The sequence below is a fragment of the Delphinapterus leucas genome, chromosome 2 (genome assembly GCF_059928025.1).
Source record: "Delphinapterus leucas isolate spDelLeu-1000000601 "Yukka" chromosome 2, BTC_Dleu_Yukka2, whole genome shotgun sequence".
NCBI lineage: Eukaryota > Metazoa > Chordata > Mammalia > Artiodactyla > Monodontidae > Delphinapterus > Delphinapterus leucas.
In genome coordinates this window covers 118,869,598-118,885,957 of record NC_143130.1, presented here as the reverse complement: position 1 = coordinate 118,885,957, position 16,360 = coordinate 118,869,598, and the positions used below count along the sequence as shown (strand labels likewise).

The 16,360-nt window shown below is 37.5% G+C and overlaps 1 protein-coding gene across 7 annotated transcripts in view; it reads left to right on the top strand.

The window, feature by feature from the left end:
• Window positions 1-8,839: 8,839 nt before the first annotated feature.
• RALGAPA1 (Ral GTPase activating protein catalytic subunit alpha 1) overlaps window positions 8,840-16,360 on the top strand; it is a 228,532-nt gene continuing 221,011 nt past the window's right edge. For 5 of the 7 annotated variants that reach the window (XR_016392164.1, XM_022570707.3, XM_089907598.1 and 2 more), the window contains exon 1: window positions 8,841-9,403. Coding sequence is in view for 6 of the 7 variants with exons in the window: in XM_022570707.3 (XP_022426415.2) it covers window positions 9,298-9,403 (106 nt within the window). In the remaining variant the exon portion in view is untranslated. Of the gene's footprint in view, window positions 9,404-16,360 lie in introns of all 7 variants that reach the window. The other 2 variants (XM_089907599.1, XM_022570714.3) reach the window with 2 other exon arrangements.

Sequence of the window (16,360 nt, the reverse complement as noted above, 5' to 3'; positions counted from 1 at the left end):
GATGATTCTTTGAGAAGATAAACAAAATTGATAAACCACTAGCCAGGCTCATCAAGATAAAAAGGGAGAAGTTTCAAATCAACAGAATTAGAAATGAAAAAGGAGAAGTAATGACTGACACTGCAGAAATACAAAGAATCATGAGAGATTACTACAAGCACCTATATATCAATAAAATGGACAACCTGGAAGAAATGGACAAATTCTTAGAAAAGCACAACCTTCTGAGACTGAACCAGGAAGACATAGAAAATATAAACAGACCAATCACAAGCACTGAAATTGAAACTGTGATTAGAAATCTTCCCACAAACAAAAGCCCGGGACCAGATGGCTTTACATTTGAATTCTATCAAATATTTAGAGAGAGCTAACACCTATCCCTCACAAACTCTTCCAAAATATAGTAGAGGGAGGAATGAACACTCTCAAACTCATTCCACGAAGCCACCATCACCCTGATACGAAACCAGACAAAGATGTAAAAAGAAAAGACACCTACAGACCAATATCCCTGTTGAACATAGATGCAAAAATCCTCAACAAAATACTAGCAAACAGAATCCAACAGCACATTAAAAGGATCATACACCATGATAAAGGGGGGTTTATCCCAGGAATTCAAGGATTCTTCAATATACACAAATCAATCAATGTGATACACCATATTAACAAGCTGAAGGATAAAAACCATATGATAATCTCAATAGATGCACAAAAAGCTTTCAAAAAAATTTAACACCCATTTATGATAAAAACTCTCCAGAAAGTGGGCATAGAGGGAACTTACCTCGACATAATAAAGGCTGTATATGACAAACCCACAGCCAACATCATTCTCAATGGTGAAACACTGAAACCATTTCCTCTAATAGCACAATAGGCACAAGACAAGGATGTGCACTCTCTCCACTATTATTGAACATAGTTTTGGAAGTTGTAGGCACAGCAATCAAACAAGAAAAAGAAATAAAAGGAATCCAAATTGGAAAAGAAGAAGTAAAACTGTCCCTGTTTGCAGATGACATGACACTATACATAGAGAATCCTGAAGATGCTACCAGAAAACTACTAGAGCTAATCAATGAATTTGGTAAAGTAGCAGGATACAAAACTAATGCACAGAAATCTCTTGCATTCCTATACACTAATGATGAAAAATCTGAAATTGAAATCAAGAAAACACTCCCATGTACCACTGCAACAAAAGAATAAATTACCTAGCAATAAACTTACCTAAGGAGACAAAAGACCTGTATGCAGAAAACTATAAGACACTGATGAAAGAAATTAAAGATGATACAAATAGATGGAGAGATATACCATGTTTTGGGGTTGGAAGAATCAACATTGTGAAAATGACTCTACTACCCAAAGCAATCTACAGATTCAATGCAATCCCTATCAAGCTACCAATGGCATTTTTCAAGAACTAGAACAAAAAATTTCACAATTTGTATGGAAACACAAAACACCCCGAACAGCCAAAGCAATCTTGAGAAAGAAGAACAGAGCTGGAGGAATCAGGCTCCTGGACTTCAGACTATACTACAAAGCTACAGTAATCAAGACAGTATAGTACTGGCACAAAAACAGAAGTATAGATCAATGGAACAGGATAGAAAGCCCAGAGATAAACCCACACACTTATGGTTGCCCTATCTTTGATAAAGGAGGCAAGAGTATACAATGGGGAAAAACAGCTTCTTCAATAAGTGGTGCTGGGAAAACTGGACAGGTACATGTAAAAGAATGAAACTAGAACACTTCCTAACACCATACAGAAAAATAAACTCAAAATGGATTAAAGACCTAAATGTATGGCCACACACTATAAAACTCTTAGAGGAAAACATAGGCAGAACACTCTATGACATAAATCTCAGCAAGATCCTTTTTGACCCACCACCTAGAGAAATGGAAATAAAAACAAAAATAAACAAATGGGACCTAATGAAACTTAAAATCTTTTGCAAAGCAAAGGAAACCCTGAACAAGACAAAAAAACAACCCTGAGAATGGGAGAAAATATTTGCAAATGAAGGAACTGACAAAGGACTAATCTCCAAAATATACAAGCAGCTCAAGCAGCTCAATATCAAAAAAACAAACAACCCAATCCAAAAATGGACAGAAGACCTAAATAGACATTTCTCCAAAGAAGATATACGGATTGCCAACAAACACATGAAAGAATGCTCAACATCACTGATCATTAGAGAAATGCAAATCAAAACTACAATGAGGTATTGACTCACATCAGTCAGAATGACCATCATCAAAAAATCTACGAACAACAAACGCTGGAGAGGGTGTAGAGAAAAGGGAACCCGCTCGCACTGTTGGTGGGAATGTAAATTGATACAACCGCTATGGAGAACAGTATGGAGGTTCCTTAAAAAACTAAAAATAGAATTACCATATGACCCAGCAATCTTACTACTGGGCATAAACCCAGAGAAAACCATAATTCAAAAAGACACATGCACCCCAATGTTCATTGCAACACTATTTACCATAGCCAGGTCATGGACGCAACCTAAGCGTCCATCGACAGACGACTGGATAAGAAGATGTGGCACATGTATACAATGGAATATTACTCAGCCATAAAAAGAAATGAATTGAGTTAATTGCAGTGAGGAGGGTGGACCTAGAGTCTGTCATACAGGGTGAAGTAAGTCAGAAAGAGAAAAACAAATACCATATGCTAATATATATATATGGAATCTAAAAAAAAAAAAAAAAGAAAAAATGGTTCTGAAGAACCTAGGGGCAGGACAGGAATAAAGACACAGATGTAGAGAATGGACTTGAGGACACGGGGAGGGGGAAGGGTAAGCTGGGCCGAAGTGAGAGAGTAGCACTGACATACATACACTACTAAATATAAAATTGATAGCTAGCGGGAAGCAGGTGCATCGCACGGCGGCATCAGCTCAGTGCTTTTTGACCACCTAGAGGGGTGGGATAGGGAGGGTGGGAGGGAGGCTCAAGAGGGAGGGGATATGGGGATATATGTATACATATAGCTGATTCACTGTTATACAGCAGCAACTAACGCACCGTTGTAAAGCAATTATACTCCAATAAAGATGTTAAAAAAAAAGTCTATGAAGGAAAGGAGAGGAGCATTATAAGATGTGTCAGCCATTTAAAAAGTAACTTTCCATACCATTTCTTACCTAATTATCATAATTAATGATGTGGTTTACATATGAGGAAAATGAGGCTCAGAGAGACTAAACTATATGCCAGAGATCCCTGAGAAAGTAAGTTTTAAAATCAAAGGTCCAATTTAGATCTATCTAATTCTAAAGATCACGACTGAAAACACTATTATTTCCTGAATTTCACAAATCACTGAGAGCATACCTTATCCTGACTTTACTAATGAAAAAACTGATGCTGAGAGGAACTAGAACCCAAATCCCTTGAATAATTCATTTATGTTCCCACTATATCATACCTCAAAACAAGCTCTGTATCTTTGATGTTACAAATATACAAGCCATGCATGTGGGAAATGAATAAATTTTTGTGAACTTAAAAAAAATGGATATATTGTCATTGCAATAAGCTACTATTAAGCAAAGTATTGGGTTTTTTGACATAATTTTGGCAAAAGTCTTACAGCTCTCTTCTAAGCTGAATTTTTAAATTTTTCTATGCTAGTCAAATATTTCATTGTATTTTGGACAGGGCTATTGATCTGGGTGAGGAAAGCAGGTCTGCACACAAGCAGACTCACTCTTAATGAAATTATTTTACAGAGGAAAGTTTCCAAGAACAATTTCAATTTATACCATTCAGAATATTACTGATTTTTTTCCCAGCTATTGCAGATTCTTTGGGTGACTCCACCAATGTAATAGGATATCTTGAATTTTTCTTTGCAGAGGAAAAACCAACAGCATAGCCATGTTTATATGAGGTACAAATAGGGAAAGAGGAGAAAAAAAAAGTAAACAAGTAATAGAAAAGGAAAGCAAGATTAATTTTGCAGAAAACATATAGCTCTTCTTAAAATCTTTTTGTTGTTGTTTGCAGCAAAACACAAAACCAAACAACTGGGATATGATATAGCAAATAGAAAAAAATATATATATAAGAAAGAAAACACAGGACTTCCCTGGTGGTCCAGTGGTTAATTCTCTATGCTGCCAAAGCAGGGGGCATGGGTTCAATCCCTAGGTGGGGAAGTTCCACATGCCACGTGGTGGGGATAAAAAAAAAAACAAAAACCACATAAATAGTACATGAAAAGATTCTTGATAATAGATTTATGACAGAATGAATTGCCCAAAATGTTAGTCTCCAAGTTTATCTTTCTGCTTGAGTCTCTGGGAACCAAAACTTATGTTTTATTTTCATGGATAAATCATGGAAATATTTAATAAAGACTACTTTTCTTTTTCCCTATTCCTTGCATCTTTATTCTTGTCTCAACCATGTACCTCATTCTAAAATTTTAAGACCCTAATAGCTATTTAACCCTCACAGTTGAAATAGATCAACATAAAAGTTTTAAAAAAATTCTACCTCAAACTCTAAGGAAAGCATAGAACACATTTCCCTGTGAATCAAAACGTGCAAGGTAAAAGACTGGCTTTGCTTATGTTGTGGTCTGCCCCTATTGAGCATTGTTTCTCCCTTCTTTGTCCTTCTTCCACCATCCTCTCCATCAGAGGACTATTCCCGAATTGACTGCAGAAACAGCAACTCTATTATATTTGCATAAATTCAGTAAGCATATACTGAGTGCCTAGTGTTTACTCATTCTTTCCATAAATATGTATTGAGTGCCTACCTCATGCCAGGTACTGCTGGAGAGAGCAGAGAAAGAGAGAGACAGAGACAGAGAGAGGAAAAGACAGAGAGAGGGAAAGAGGGAGAGAAAGTAACTCTTGGAGCCTGGAATTATGCAACACAGGAAAAAATTTAAAACCTGCCTTAAAGAGAGGTTACAGCCTAATATAAGGGAGATGAAGCATAGAATGACTATAACATAGAGTATGGTGAGTGTCTTGGTAGAGAAAAAGCAAGTGCTGCTGGAGGACTTCAGAAGAGGGCTGCAATATTGTTTTCAAGCAGTTCTTTTTTTTTCTTTCTTTCTTTTAAAATTCTACTCCATATTCAGCCTAGCAGGATATCTTTAAAATGTGTAAGTCAGGAACTTTTCATATTGCAAGTTACTGAAAGCCAACCGAAACTGGGTTAAGCAAAATAAGGACTACACTGACCTGTGAAATAGAAAAGATCATGGTACTTCAGGCAACTTGGATCCAAATGCCCAAGCAATTCAAGACTTACTCTCCTTTTAAATATACCCTCTGTTCTCAGAGTGTTGGCTTTATCCCCAGCAGATTCTTTTCACATGTTGGTTCCTAGCAGTTCCAGGACTTCATCCTGGAAAAAAAAGAGCTTCTCTTTTCCAACAGCTGTAGGAGAGAGTTTTATTAGACTGACCTGGCCATGTGCCCATCCCTAACACACTTGCTTTGCCCAGGGTGCTAGAATACTGAAGTCTAAAGGGGGCAGTGTGGCAGGAGATCAAATGAGAACAGGAGAGGGGTGGCTTTCCAAAGGAAAATCTGGGTATGATTATCAGAAGGTAGCAAGCCAACATATATCCACTGCAATCAATGTGGCTAATTACTTTTTTTTTTTAATCTCCACTTCAGTAAATTTAGAAAGAACAACAGTCTAGGTCTGCTTTTCCTGCATCATCTTAACAAAGTTAGGGATTGGTTATAATCACTATGAAGTGGGAGCAAGGTATAAAATCTGGACACGTTTATACCTTCTTTGAAGTTAGTCCCTCAATATGGGTTTTGTTTTTTGATCCAAAGTGTTGTGCTTTTCCTAACTATAAAATATATCCATAAGCAAACGTATGCAAAAACCATAAACCATACCAAAAAAAAAGAAAAGAAAAGAAAAAAAATGATGTCTTGATTTATCCATGCCACATCTTTTCTTCATTAACACAGATATTCAAGTACTGATTGCAAGAAGAGAGGACTATTGGGCTTTTTATTTTTTTAACTCTTAAAATTTACTTAAAAAGGAGTAGATGCTCAAACTCTACTAAGATGTGCGGGTGGAGGAAACCACTGCCGTTTCTAGCATATGTGGCTACAAATGGTGAAGCCCTGAGCCTGAACAAAGGTTGTGATAATGGAGAGAAGAGGACTAAATCAAGAAATATTTAGGAAGTAGAATCATCAGGTCTTGGTAACTGATTGGACAAGAGAGAAGAAGAAGCCTTAAGATAATACTGGTTTCTGGGACTTCCCTGGTGGCCCAGCGGTTGAGAATCTGCCTGCCAATGCAGGGGACACGGGTTTGATCCCTTCTGGGACATGCTGTGGAGCAACTAAACCCGTGCACCACCACTACTGAGTCTGTGCTCTAGAGCCCATGAGCCACAACTACTGAGCCTGTGCTCTAGAGCCCATGAGCCACAACTACTGAGCCTGTGCTCTAGAGCCCACGAGCCACAACTACTGAGCCTGTGCGCCCTAGAGCCCGCGCACCTTAACTACTGAGCCCACGTGCTGCAACTACTTAAGCCCAAGCACCTGGAGCCCATGCTCCGCAACAAGGGAAGCCACGGAATAAGAAGCCCGCGCACGGCAACAAAGAGTAGCCCCCGCTCGCCGCAACTAGAGAAAGCCCGTGCACAGCAACGAAGACCCAACACAGCCAAAAAAAAAATGATAGAAGTTTTTGTATTGAAAAACTGAGCGGATAGTGGTAATATCAGTGAAGATATTTGATGAAGGAGGAAGATCAGGTTTGGGAGGGGGGAGGACAAAGATGATGAGTGCTGTTTTGTATGTATTGAATCTGAGTAGCTTGTGGAAGCTCTGAAAAGAGACTTGGGTTGCAGATAGGGACACAGGTAGTCCTATCTGACTACCAAATAAATGATAGTCAGAATCATGGGGTTGGATGACTCACACTACCAAAAGAGACCATTTTGTAATGTAAACATAATTTTAAAATCAACAAATATTTATTCGATACCATAGTAGGATATATGATAATTTTTTTTAAAAAAGCCTTTGTTTTCAAGGAGTTTCTATTCCTACACGTACATCTTAATTTATTTTGTGAGTTTAAAATTGGTACGTTAGAGTTTCTTAATTTTCTTTAAACTTTTGTTTTTTAAGTTGTGAAAGCAATATAGTAAAACATTTTAGTAAAAAAATACTAAGCAAAATATATAGAAAATAATTTTAAATCACCTGTGATTTCACTTTGCAGATATAATCACAAGTTTGGATTTTTTAAATCTTTTTTCTAATTACATTTTGTATGCATAATTTCTTTCACAGTTTTGATAACATATTTTCAGCTTTATATTGCTTTTTCACTTAATATTTTCTTGAGTATTTTCCATGTCATTAAAAAGTCTTCATATTCATAATTTTCATGGCTGTATGTCATTCCACCTACTGGATGTTTACCTCCTCTCTGATGGACATTCACAGTTTCCAATCTTCCAATGTTATAAATCATGCTTTAATATTTTTACATAAATATTTTTCCCATTTCTGATATTTTAGAGTAGGGTTCTAAACGTGAAACTAATGAATCAAGGTATATATAAACATTTTTAAGTGTCTTGATACATAATGCCAAATTTTGTAGTAATTACTGCTTCCTTCTAGCAAGCAATAGGAGTGTCTGCTGCTGCCTTTACCAGCAGTACGATGGCTAATTTAAAAACAAACTTTCCTATTTTGACTGATAAAATATTTCATTATTAAAAATTAAACTATATTGAGCACAAGAAGCCAGACAAAAAGCATATACTGTATGCTTACACGTCTATAAAACTCTAGAAAATGCAAATTCCGGGTGACAGAAGGCAGATCAGTGGTTGCTGGTGCACCAGAGGTGGGGTGGTGGAAGGGAAGGATTACAAAGGGGCAAGAGGCCCCTTCGTGATCAATATTTTGATTGTGCTTATGTTTTCATGGATGTATGCAAATGTCCAACTTACCAAACTGTAAAATTCGAAAATGTGCAGTTTATTGTATATCAGGTATACCTCAATAAAGCTGTTTAAAATTTGTTTAAAAAGAAACATTGTTTTAATCTGATTTTTAAAAATTATCCGTGAGTGTGAACATTTTTCACATTTTAGTTGAGTATAGACTTCTGTGATTTTTTTTTTCATGTCCTTACTAACTTTTCTACCTGTACCTTAGCAATTTTCTCCTGGATTTGTGAACTCTACATATCAAGAAAATTAACGCTTAAAGTTATTCAGATTTCTTTTCCCTGTAATTTTTCTCTCTGTTACAGCATGCTTTTGGGAGAATTCATTTATTTGTGCAAGATAATTTTTACCAAGAGGATGTACTGTAACCCTACAAGTCTCTATACTACAGTAAATTGTAAATCATCACTTTGCAAAACAAACAAAAATCCTTTAAACAAAACTCAATTTAAGGAAATGAAGGGGTGTTACTACCAAAACCTTCAGAATTGGCACCTAAAATATATTGCACATCTGTTTTGGTGCTATGTTCTTAAGTTATTTCTTAATTTACATAGTAAACAGCAGAGACAGGCGGAGGACTTTTAAAACACAAAAACTACTCGGGGAGCTTGTCTAAGAGTCACTAGGCTTACAAAAGCGCACGCAGGAATTATCTTCCCTGACTTTCTCGGGCTCCTCCTCTGGCTGCTTGCACAGGAAACCAAAGCGGGGTAATGTCACGCGTGATCTCACGCTGGCATGACGTCAAGAACCCTTGACGTCAGAAGGCGGTTGCCACGGGGACCATTCGCCACCGACGGCAAAGTCGTGAAACCCATCAGCACGCTCAGTCTCTGTGTCGGCCTCTACAGAGTCTAAGCTGCTAAAGAATCTTTAACCTTAAGGGGGCCTCAGGGAGAGAGGAGTGGTGCCGCTGCCGCCGAGAGCCCCACCTCCGCGGCTCCGGGTCCTGGGTACCGGGACCCGGCCTGTGGCGGCGAGCGGCGGCCGCGGCGGCGGCGAAGGCGGTCGACCCGCTTGGGTCTCCTTTGCTCCGTGCAGGGCTGGGAGAGGGGAGCCGCCATATTGGAGCCGGAGCCGAAGGTGCTTTACAGCCGCCGCGCGAGGCGGGTGGAGGTGGCGGCACTGGCCTGGATCTGGGAGGAGTCGGCCGCGCCGGGGCCCGCAAGGCTGGGGAGTGAATGAGCTGCTCACGCTAGTCTCCCCCCGCCCATTCCCTCCACTTGCCGCCTCCGGGACCGGGCCGGGAGGGGGCCGGAGTCGGCCGTGGCGGAGGCAGGATGTTCTCCAAGAAGCCGCACGGAGACGTGAAGAAGTCTACCCAGAAGGTGCTGGACACCAAGAAGGACGCGCTGACCCGCCTCAAGCACCTGCGCATTGTCATCGGTGAGGGGCGAGGGGTGGTGGCGCCTGGAGGCCTGGTTTGTCCGGCCTTCCCTCTCCTGGGAGCCCCTGGGGTCTCTCCCTCCGCCCTGGCGCGATGCGGGAGTAGAGGGCGAGGCGTCGCCTCTGCAGAGACGCGGGAGGGCGGATAATTTGGGGAAGGGAACCCTTGGCAGTTGGCAAGCACTAGTCACACTAACACGGGGTTTTCTCATTTTGAGTTAACAACCCGAACTCTTTTAAAAAAACACTTATTACTCTAAAGACTTAGATTATTTTTAGTCTTTCGGGAGACTTGGTGTTGCGGATAATGGTGTTTATAGGATATGTTTGTCAGATGACTACCGCCATCCCCACCCAAGTGAAATGAAAAAAAAAAAAAATCTCAGACAATATAAGCCTTAATCTTTCAAGTTTCTTGGCTAAGGAGAGCAAAGAGGAAGCAGTTATACCTCTTTGGGAAATGGGTGGCTCCCAAAAAGCTTGTGGGAAAGAGACCCGCCCTTGTTAATGCACCTTGTTCATAATTACTATCATTTAGAGGTGGAACTATTATTAATTATAGAAAACAAGGTAGTTTATAGCTTCCTTTGCTTTTCGAGAATTATATAGAATTCTATTTTTAATTAAAATTTTCTTACCGTCTGTTGCCCTCTGTTTTGCTGGCCGACCAAACTGCTCTTTGAGTTGTGGATATGGTGTTAAAGGAATTTTTTGGACGCTTGGTCATTTCTCGGGCTGGTAAGGGCTGTAATAATACTTATGGAGCAACTGGTCCAATACTTGGATCTTTTTAGATGAAATCTGAGGTGAAGAGGAAAGTTAGTTTGCCTTTGTTGATGCAGAGAGTTAATGGCAGAACTGAGTTTAGAACCCAGATGCCTGAATCCTAGTTGAGAGTTTATCATCTCAGGCTCTCATCCTAAAGAATGTTCGTTTCGAAAAATGACGTTTATTCAGTGACATGTCTTTTATTTGAGGTGCATGTTTCTCTACTATATGGTTTACTCATACCAACAGGATTAACACCAATACCTAACATTTGTATGGTACTTTACTGTTTACAGAATGACTTCACATAAATTATAATTAATCCTCACAATAACTCTAGAGTTAGTTAAATTATTATCCTCCATTTTTTACAAATGAGAAAGTTGAAGTTTGGGAATGTTAAGTGGTCATCCCGCTACTAGGAGGCAGAGCCAGAACTGGAACCCAGATTTCATGTCTCCAGTTTGATTTTTACTCTTTCTACATTGATGGCAGCAAATCTATATCACAAGTAAATTGTGTTTATTCCTGTGGAATAGTAAGAAAGCAGTTAAATCCAGTTTAGCAATGTAAAAAGATTTTTTCAAGAAAATATAAATCTTCTAAATATAGTTGAGATTGTCATCTTTTTATTTAAATTCTATTTGAGAGTTAAGCTGTTGAAGAAAAATTTGGCTAGGAGACTGAGACAGGGAAAGTTAATGTGTGGATGTAGGAGATTTATCACAGATAATGGCAGTTTGAAATTGAAGACTTAATGGAATTTGATACCTACTTGGGACAAACTGTAGGCTGGGTAATGGCAGAGCTATAAAGTTGAGTTCCAATAGAGTATTGACATTTCCTAAATTAACTGCCACAGTTCTTTAGTTATGGAATGGTTAAGAAATAGTTCATATATACTTCTTTGGCATAGAAGTTTTTTTTCCACCCTGGAGACGTGGTCTAAATTAAGAGGTCATACATATCAGATATTTTGTAGTGCCTAGATTTCTCAGTTTGAAAACAAAACAATAGTTTTTTTTTAAAAAAACCCTTTGCTTTTTAGAAATTTATTTTATTTATTTTTAAATGGAGCATATACTGTACATAAACATTTAAAATATCCTTATGAACCTTCAAATGGAGGACTTTGTGCTTTCAGATACTCCCTGCCCCGTGAGTGGAGGAGGTCCATACGGAGAGATTACTGCACTCATTTTAGAACAGTAATTCTCAACCAGGGACAGTTTTGCTCCCCTGGGGACAGTGAGAATGTCTGGAGACACTTTCGGTTGTCACAATTGGAGAGAGGTGCTACTGGCATCTAGTGGGTAGCAGGTATGCTGCTAAACATCTTGAAACGCACAGGATAATCCCTCACAACAATATTCTAGCTTCAGATGTCAGTGATGCTGAGGTAAACCTTGTCAAAATATAGAACAAAAACAGTTGGACCTCCAAATCCTGCACTTGGTTCTAACATATTAATTAATTGAATAAAATATTCTGTATCTTTAAGTGGTTACAGTTACTTTGTTTGAAATATGATTAATGTGATTCCTAAGAAAATGAGTGGGAGAGAGTAGAATGGCAAAGAGTGAAAGGTGTCTTAGAGTTCTCCCATTTTGCAGATGGGAGAGCCACTTCAGATCCTTTTTGCAAGTTAAGTGCAGGTTTTACATAAAGTAAACACTGTGAGGAAACTAGTTTGCAGAATAATGGGGCATCACCAATTACACAGGATTTTGACTTTTGTTTGGTCCCATCTAAACTGTATTTTTAACCTTTAAATGGAACTGCCATTCACTCAGGGTATTTATAGAATTCAGTGCATCCCAATATATGAGAACATAATTTAAACATCTGGTGTAAGCCTTTGTCCTGGCATGTGTTCCCACTAAAGGACAATTCCAGATGAATTTATAGAACTTGGAGGATTTAGATTTAAATCTACTGTATTTATTGATATTGCTGTGTGTTTGATTTTTAGGAACTGGAAGTTAGAATTATTAAAAAATAGAAATAAGGCCTTGTCTAGTTGCTGAAGTTTCATGTTGACCTCTCCCCCTGCCCCCTTTGTTTTTTGGGGTTTTTTTTACAATTAATGGCCTTAAGATAATGATAGTAAGTTAGCAGGTAACTTGGTATCTAACTAAATGGCTAACATAATTCTCGGCATGAAGTGGATATTGAGTAAATGTTATTGATAATTTTCTTGTATGGCAAGGTAACAGTTCAGTCTTCCCAACTTAAAAAAAAAGATAAGCACTTATTAGCTAATAAATATATTGATTATTGTTGGATCATTCTTTTTAGTAGCTTTATTGAGGTGTAATTGACAGAAAATAAATCACACATATTTAAAGCATATAATTGAATGCTTTTTCAAAAATTGAAGTACAGGTGATGTACAATATTATATAAGTTACAGGTGTAAAATACAGTGATTCACAATTTTTAAAGGTTATACTCCATTTATAGTTATAAAATATTGGCTATATTCTCCATGTTGTACAGTATATCCTTTTAGCTTATTTTATGCACAGTAGTTTGTACCTCTTAATCCCCTACCCCTATATTGCACCTCCTGCCTTCCCTCTCCCCACTGGTGACTTCCCTCTCCCCACTTGTTCTCTATATCTTTGAGGCTGCTGTTTTTGTTATATTCACTGTTTTCTTGTATTTTTTAGATTCCACATATAAGTGATATCATACAGTATTTGTCTTTCTTTGACTTATTTTGCTTAGCATAATACCCTCCAAGTCCACCCATGTTGCTACAAATGGCAATATTTCATTCTTTTTTATGGCTAAGTAGCATTCCATTGTGTATATACACCATATCTTCTTTATCCTTTCATCCATTGATGGACACTTAGGTTGTTTCTATTGTAAATAATGCTGCTATGAACATTGGGGTAATTGAGTACATACATATACCTATACATATACATATTTTTGACATACATATACCTTGTGAAGCCATCATGACAATCAAGATTAGGAACGTAGACAATCAAGAAAATAAATATATCTGTAACCTCCCAAAGTTTCCTTTTGCCCCTTTGTAATCCCTTCCTCTCACCCTTACTTGCCTGCCATCATACCCCTTCCCTGGGCAACCACTGATCTGCTCTCCTCTACATTAGTTTGTATTTTATATATATGTGGAATTAACAGTATTTACTCTTTTTTGATTGGTTTCTTCTACTCAGCATACTTTGAAATTCCTCTATTTGTTTTGTGGTGGCGTGTCTATAGTACTTTGCTCTTATTGCTGAGTAATATTCCATTGTATGGATATGTTATAATTTGATTATCCCATTCACATGTTGATGGACATGTGGGTTTTCAGTTTTGGACTATTCCATATAAAACTGCTGTGAGATGTACGTGTTATATAGATATATGCTTTCTTTTCTCTTGGAATAAATACTTAGGAATGGCATGGATGGATCCTATGGCAGTTGTATGTTTCTTTTTAGAAGCTGATATACTGTTTTTTGTATTTTTACCATTTTACATCCTTACAAGCAGTGTGTGAGAGTTCTAGTTCCTCCACAAATGCACCAACACCACTTGGTATGGTATTTCTTTCTCTTGTCAGCCACTATAATAAGTTATGTAGTGGATATAATTAGTGTTTCCCTGATATCTAATAACATTGAGCTTCTTTTCATGTGCTTAATTTGCCATTGTATAACTTCTTTGATGAAATCAAGTTCAAATCTTTCACCTATTTTTAAATTGAGTTTTTTTGCTTTCTTATTTAGTTTTGAAAATTCTGTATATATTCTGGATACAAGTACTTTATCAGATACATGATTTGCAAAGATTTTTTTTTCCCCCAGTCTTTGGATGTCTTTTAATTCTATTATTTCCTTAGAAGGAGTAGGAATTCTTAATTTTGATAAAGTCAATGTATCAAGTTTTTCTTTTATGGTTCATGCTTTTGGTGTTGTATCTGAAATCTTTGCCCAAAGTCAAGGTCACAAAAATTTTCTCCTATGTTTTCTTCTAGAGTTTTAAAATTTTAGGATCTATATTTAGGTCTGTGATCCATCTTGAGTTAACTCTGCAAATATGGTTTGAGGTATGGATTGAAGTTTATTTTTTTGCATATGGATATCCAAATTTTCCAGCACCATTTGTTGAAAATGACTGCCCTTTCTCCACTGAATTGCCTTTGTACTTTTTCCAAAACTCAGTTTTCTATATATGTATGGTTCTATTTTGGGACTCTGTTTTGTTCTGGTGATCTGTTTGTCTGTGTTGATGCCTGTACCACAGTGGCTTTTTTTGTTGTTGTTACCGTAACTTGATAATAAATCTTGAAATTAGATGGTGTTGTCCCTCCAACTTTGTTCTTCTTTTTCAAAGGTTTGTGTTTTTTTGGAGTGGTGGGAGGGAGCTATGCCAGGTCCTTTACCTTCCCTTATGGGTTTTAAAATTAGCTTGTCAGTTTCTCATAAATAAATAAACAAACAAACAAATTCTTGCTGGGGTTTTGATCGGGATTGTGATGAATTTGTAGGTCACTTTGGGAAAAATTGACAATATTGAATTCTCTGACTCATGAACAAGGTATGTTTCTTCATTTTATATAGGGCTTCTTTAATTTCTCTAGCAGCATTTTATACTTTTTAATCTACAGGTCTTACACATCTTTTGTCACTTATCCCTAAATATTTTCTACTTTTGATACCGTTGTAAATGATATCTTCATGACCATTTTTAAAAAAAATTTATTTTATTTATTTTATTTTTGGCTGCGTTGGGTTTTCGTTGCTGCACGCGGGCTTTTCTCTAGTTGTGGTGAGCGAGGGCCACTCTTCGTTGTGTTACGTGGGCCTCTCATTGAGGTGGCCTCTCTTGTTGCCGAGCACGGACTCTAGACGCGTGGGCTCAGTAGTTGTGGCTTGCGGGCTCTAGAACTCAGGCTCAGTAGTTGTGGCGCATGGGCTTAATTGCTCTGCGGCATGTGGGATCTTCCCAGACCAGGGATCGAATCCGTGTGCCCCACACTGACAGGCAGACTCTTAACCACTGCACCACCGGGGAAGCCCCTTCATGACTATTTCTGATTGCTAGTAAAAGGAAATGCAGTTGATTTTCATATATTGAGCTTGTATCCTGAAACCTTGCTAAACGCACTTATTAGTATTTTATAGATTTCATGGGATTTTTTGTTTTTTACATACATGATCTCATTGTCTGTGAATAAAGATGGTCTTGCTTCTTTTTAACCTGGATGCCTTTATATCTTTTTCTTGTCTTGAACTTATTGGAATCTCTAGCACAGTGTAGAATAGAAGTGGTGAGAGTGGACATCCTTGTGTTTTTCTTGATCTTAAGGGTAAAGTGATCAGTTTTTTACCATACAATATGATGTTAATTGTAGGTTTTTTATAGATGCCCTTTGTCATGTTGAGAAAGTTTTATTCTCTTTCTAGTTTGCTGAGAGTTTTCATCAAGAATAGATACTAGATATGTCAAGTGCTTTTTCTGTTTCTATTGAGGTTAACAGGTTTTTAAATTTTTTTCATTCTGTTAATGTGATAAATTATAGTCATGGATTTTCAAGTGTTAAATCAACTCTGCAATCCTCTGCAAACCTAAGTTGATTGTGATATGTCATTTTTATATATTGTTGGATTTGATACTCTAAAACATTTGTAATTTTGTAATTATGTTTATGAGGGATATTGGTCTGTACTTTTCTTGTAATGTTTTTGCTTTTTTATAACAGGTAATGTTAGCCTCATAATATTAATTGAGAAGCATTCCTTTCTTTTCAGTTTTCTGGAATTGTTCATGTAAAATTGGTATCATTTTTTTTCCTTAAATGTTTGGTAGAATTCACCAATGAAGCCATCTAGATATGGAGTTTTCTTTGAGGGAAGGTTTTTAACTACTTTAATAGATAGAGGGCTGTTCAGGTTATCTGTTTCTTCTTGAGAGAACATTGGTAGTTTGTATCGTTCAAGGGATTTTCCAATTTCATATAAGTTGTCAAATTTATAGGTATAAAGTTGTTCATAATGCTCTGTTATTGTCCTTTGATATCTATAGAATCTGTGATGATGTCACCCCTCTTATTCCTAATTTGTTTTTCTTTCCTGATCACTCTGGCTGGAGGCTTATCTCTTTTATTGATCGTCTAGAAGGACCAGTTTGTGGCTTCATTGATTTTTCTCTGTTTTTCTG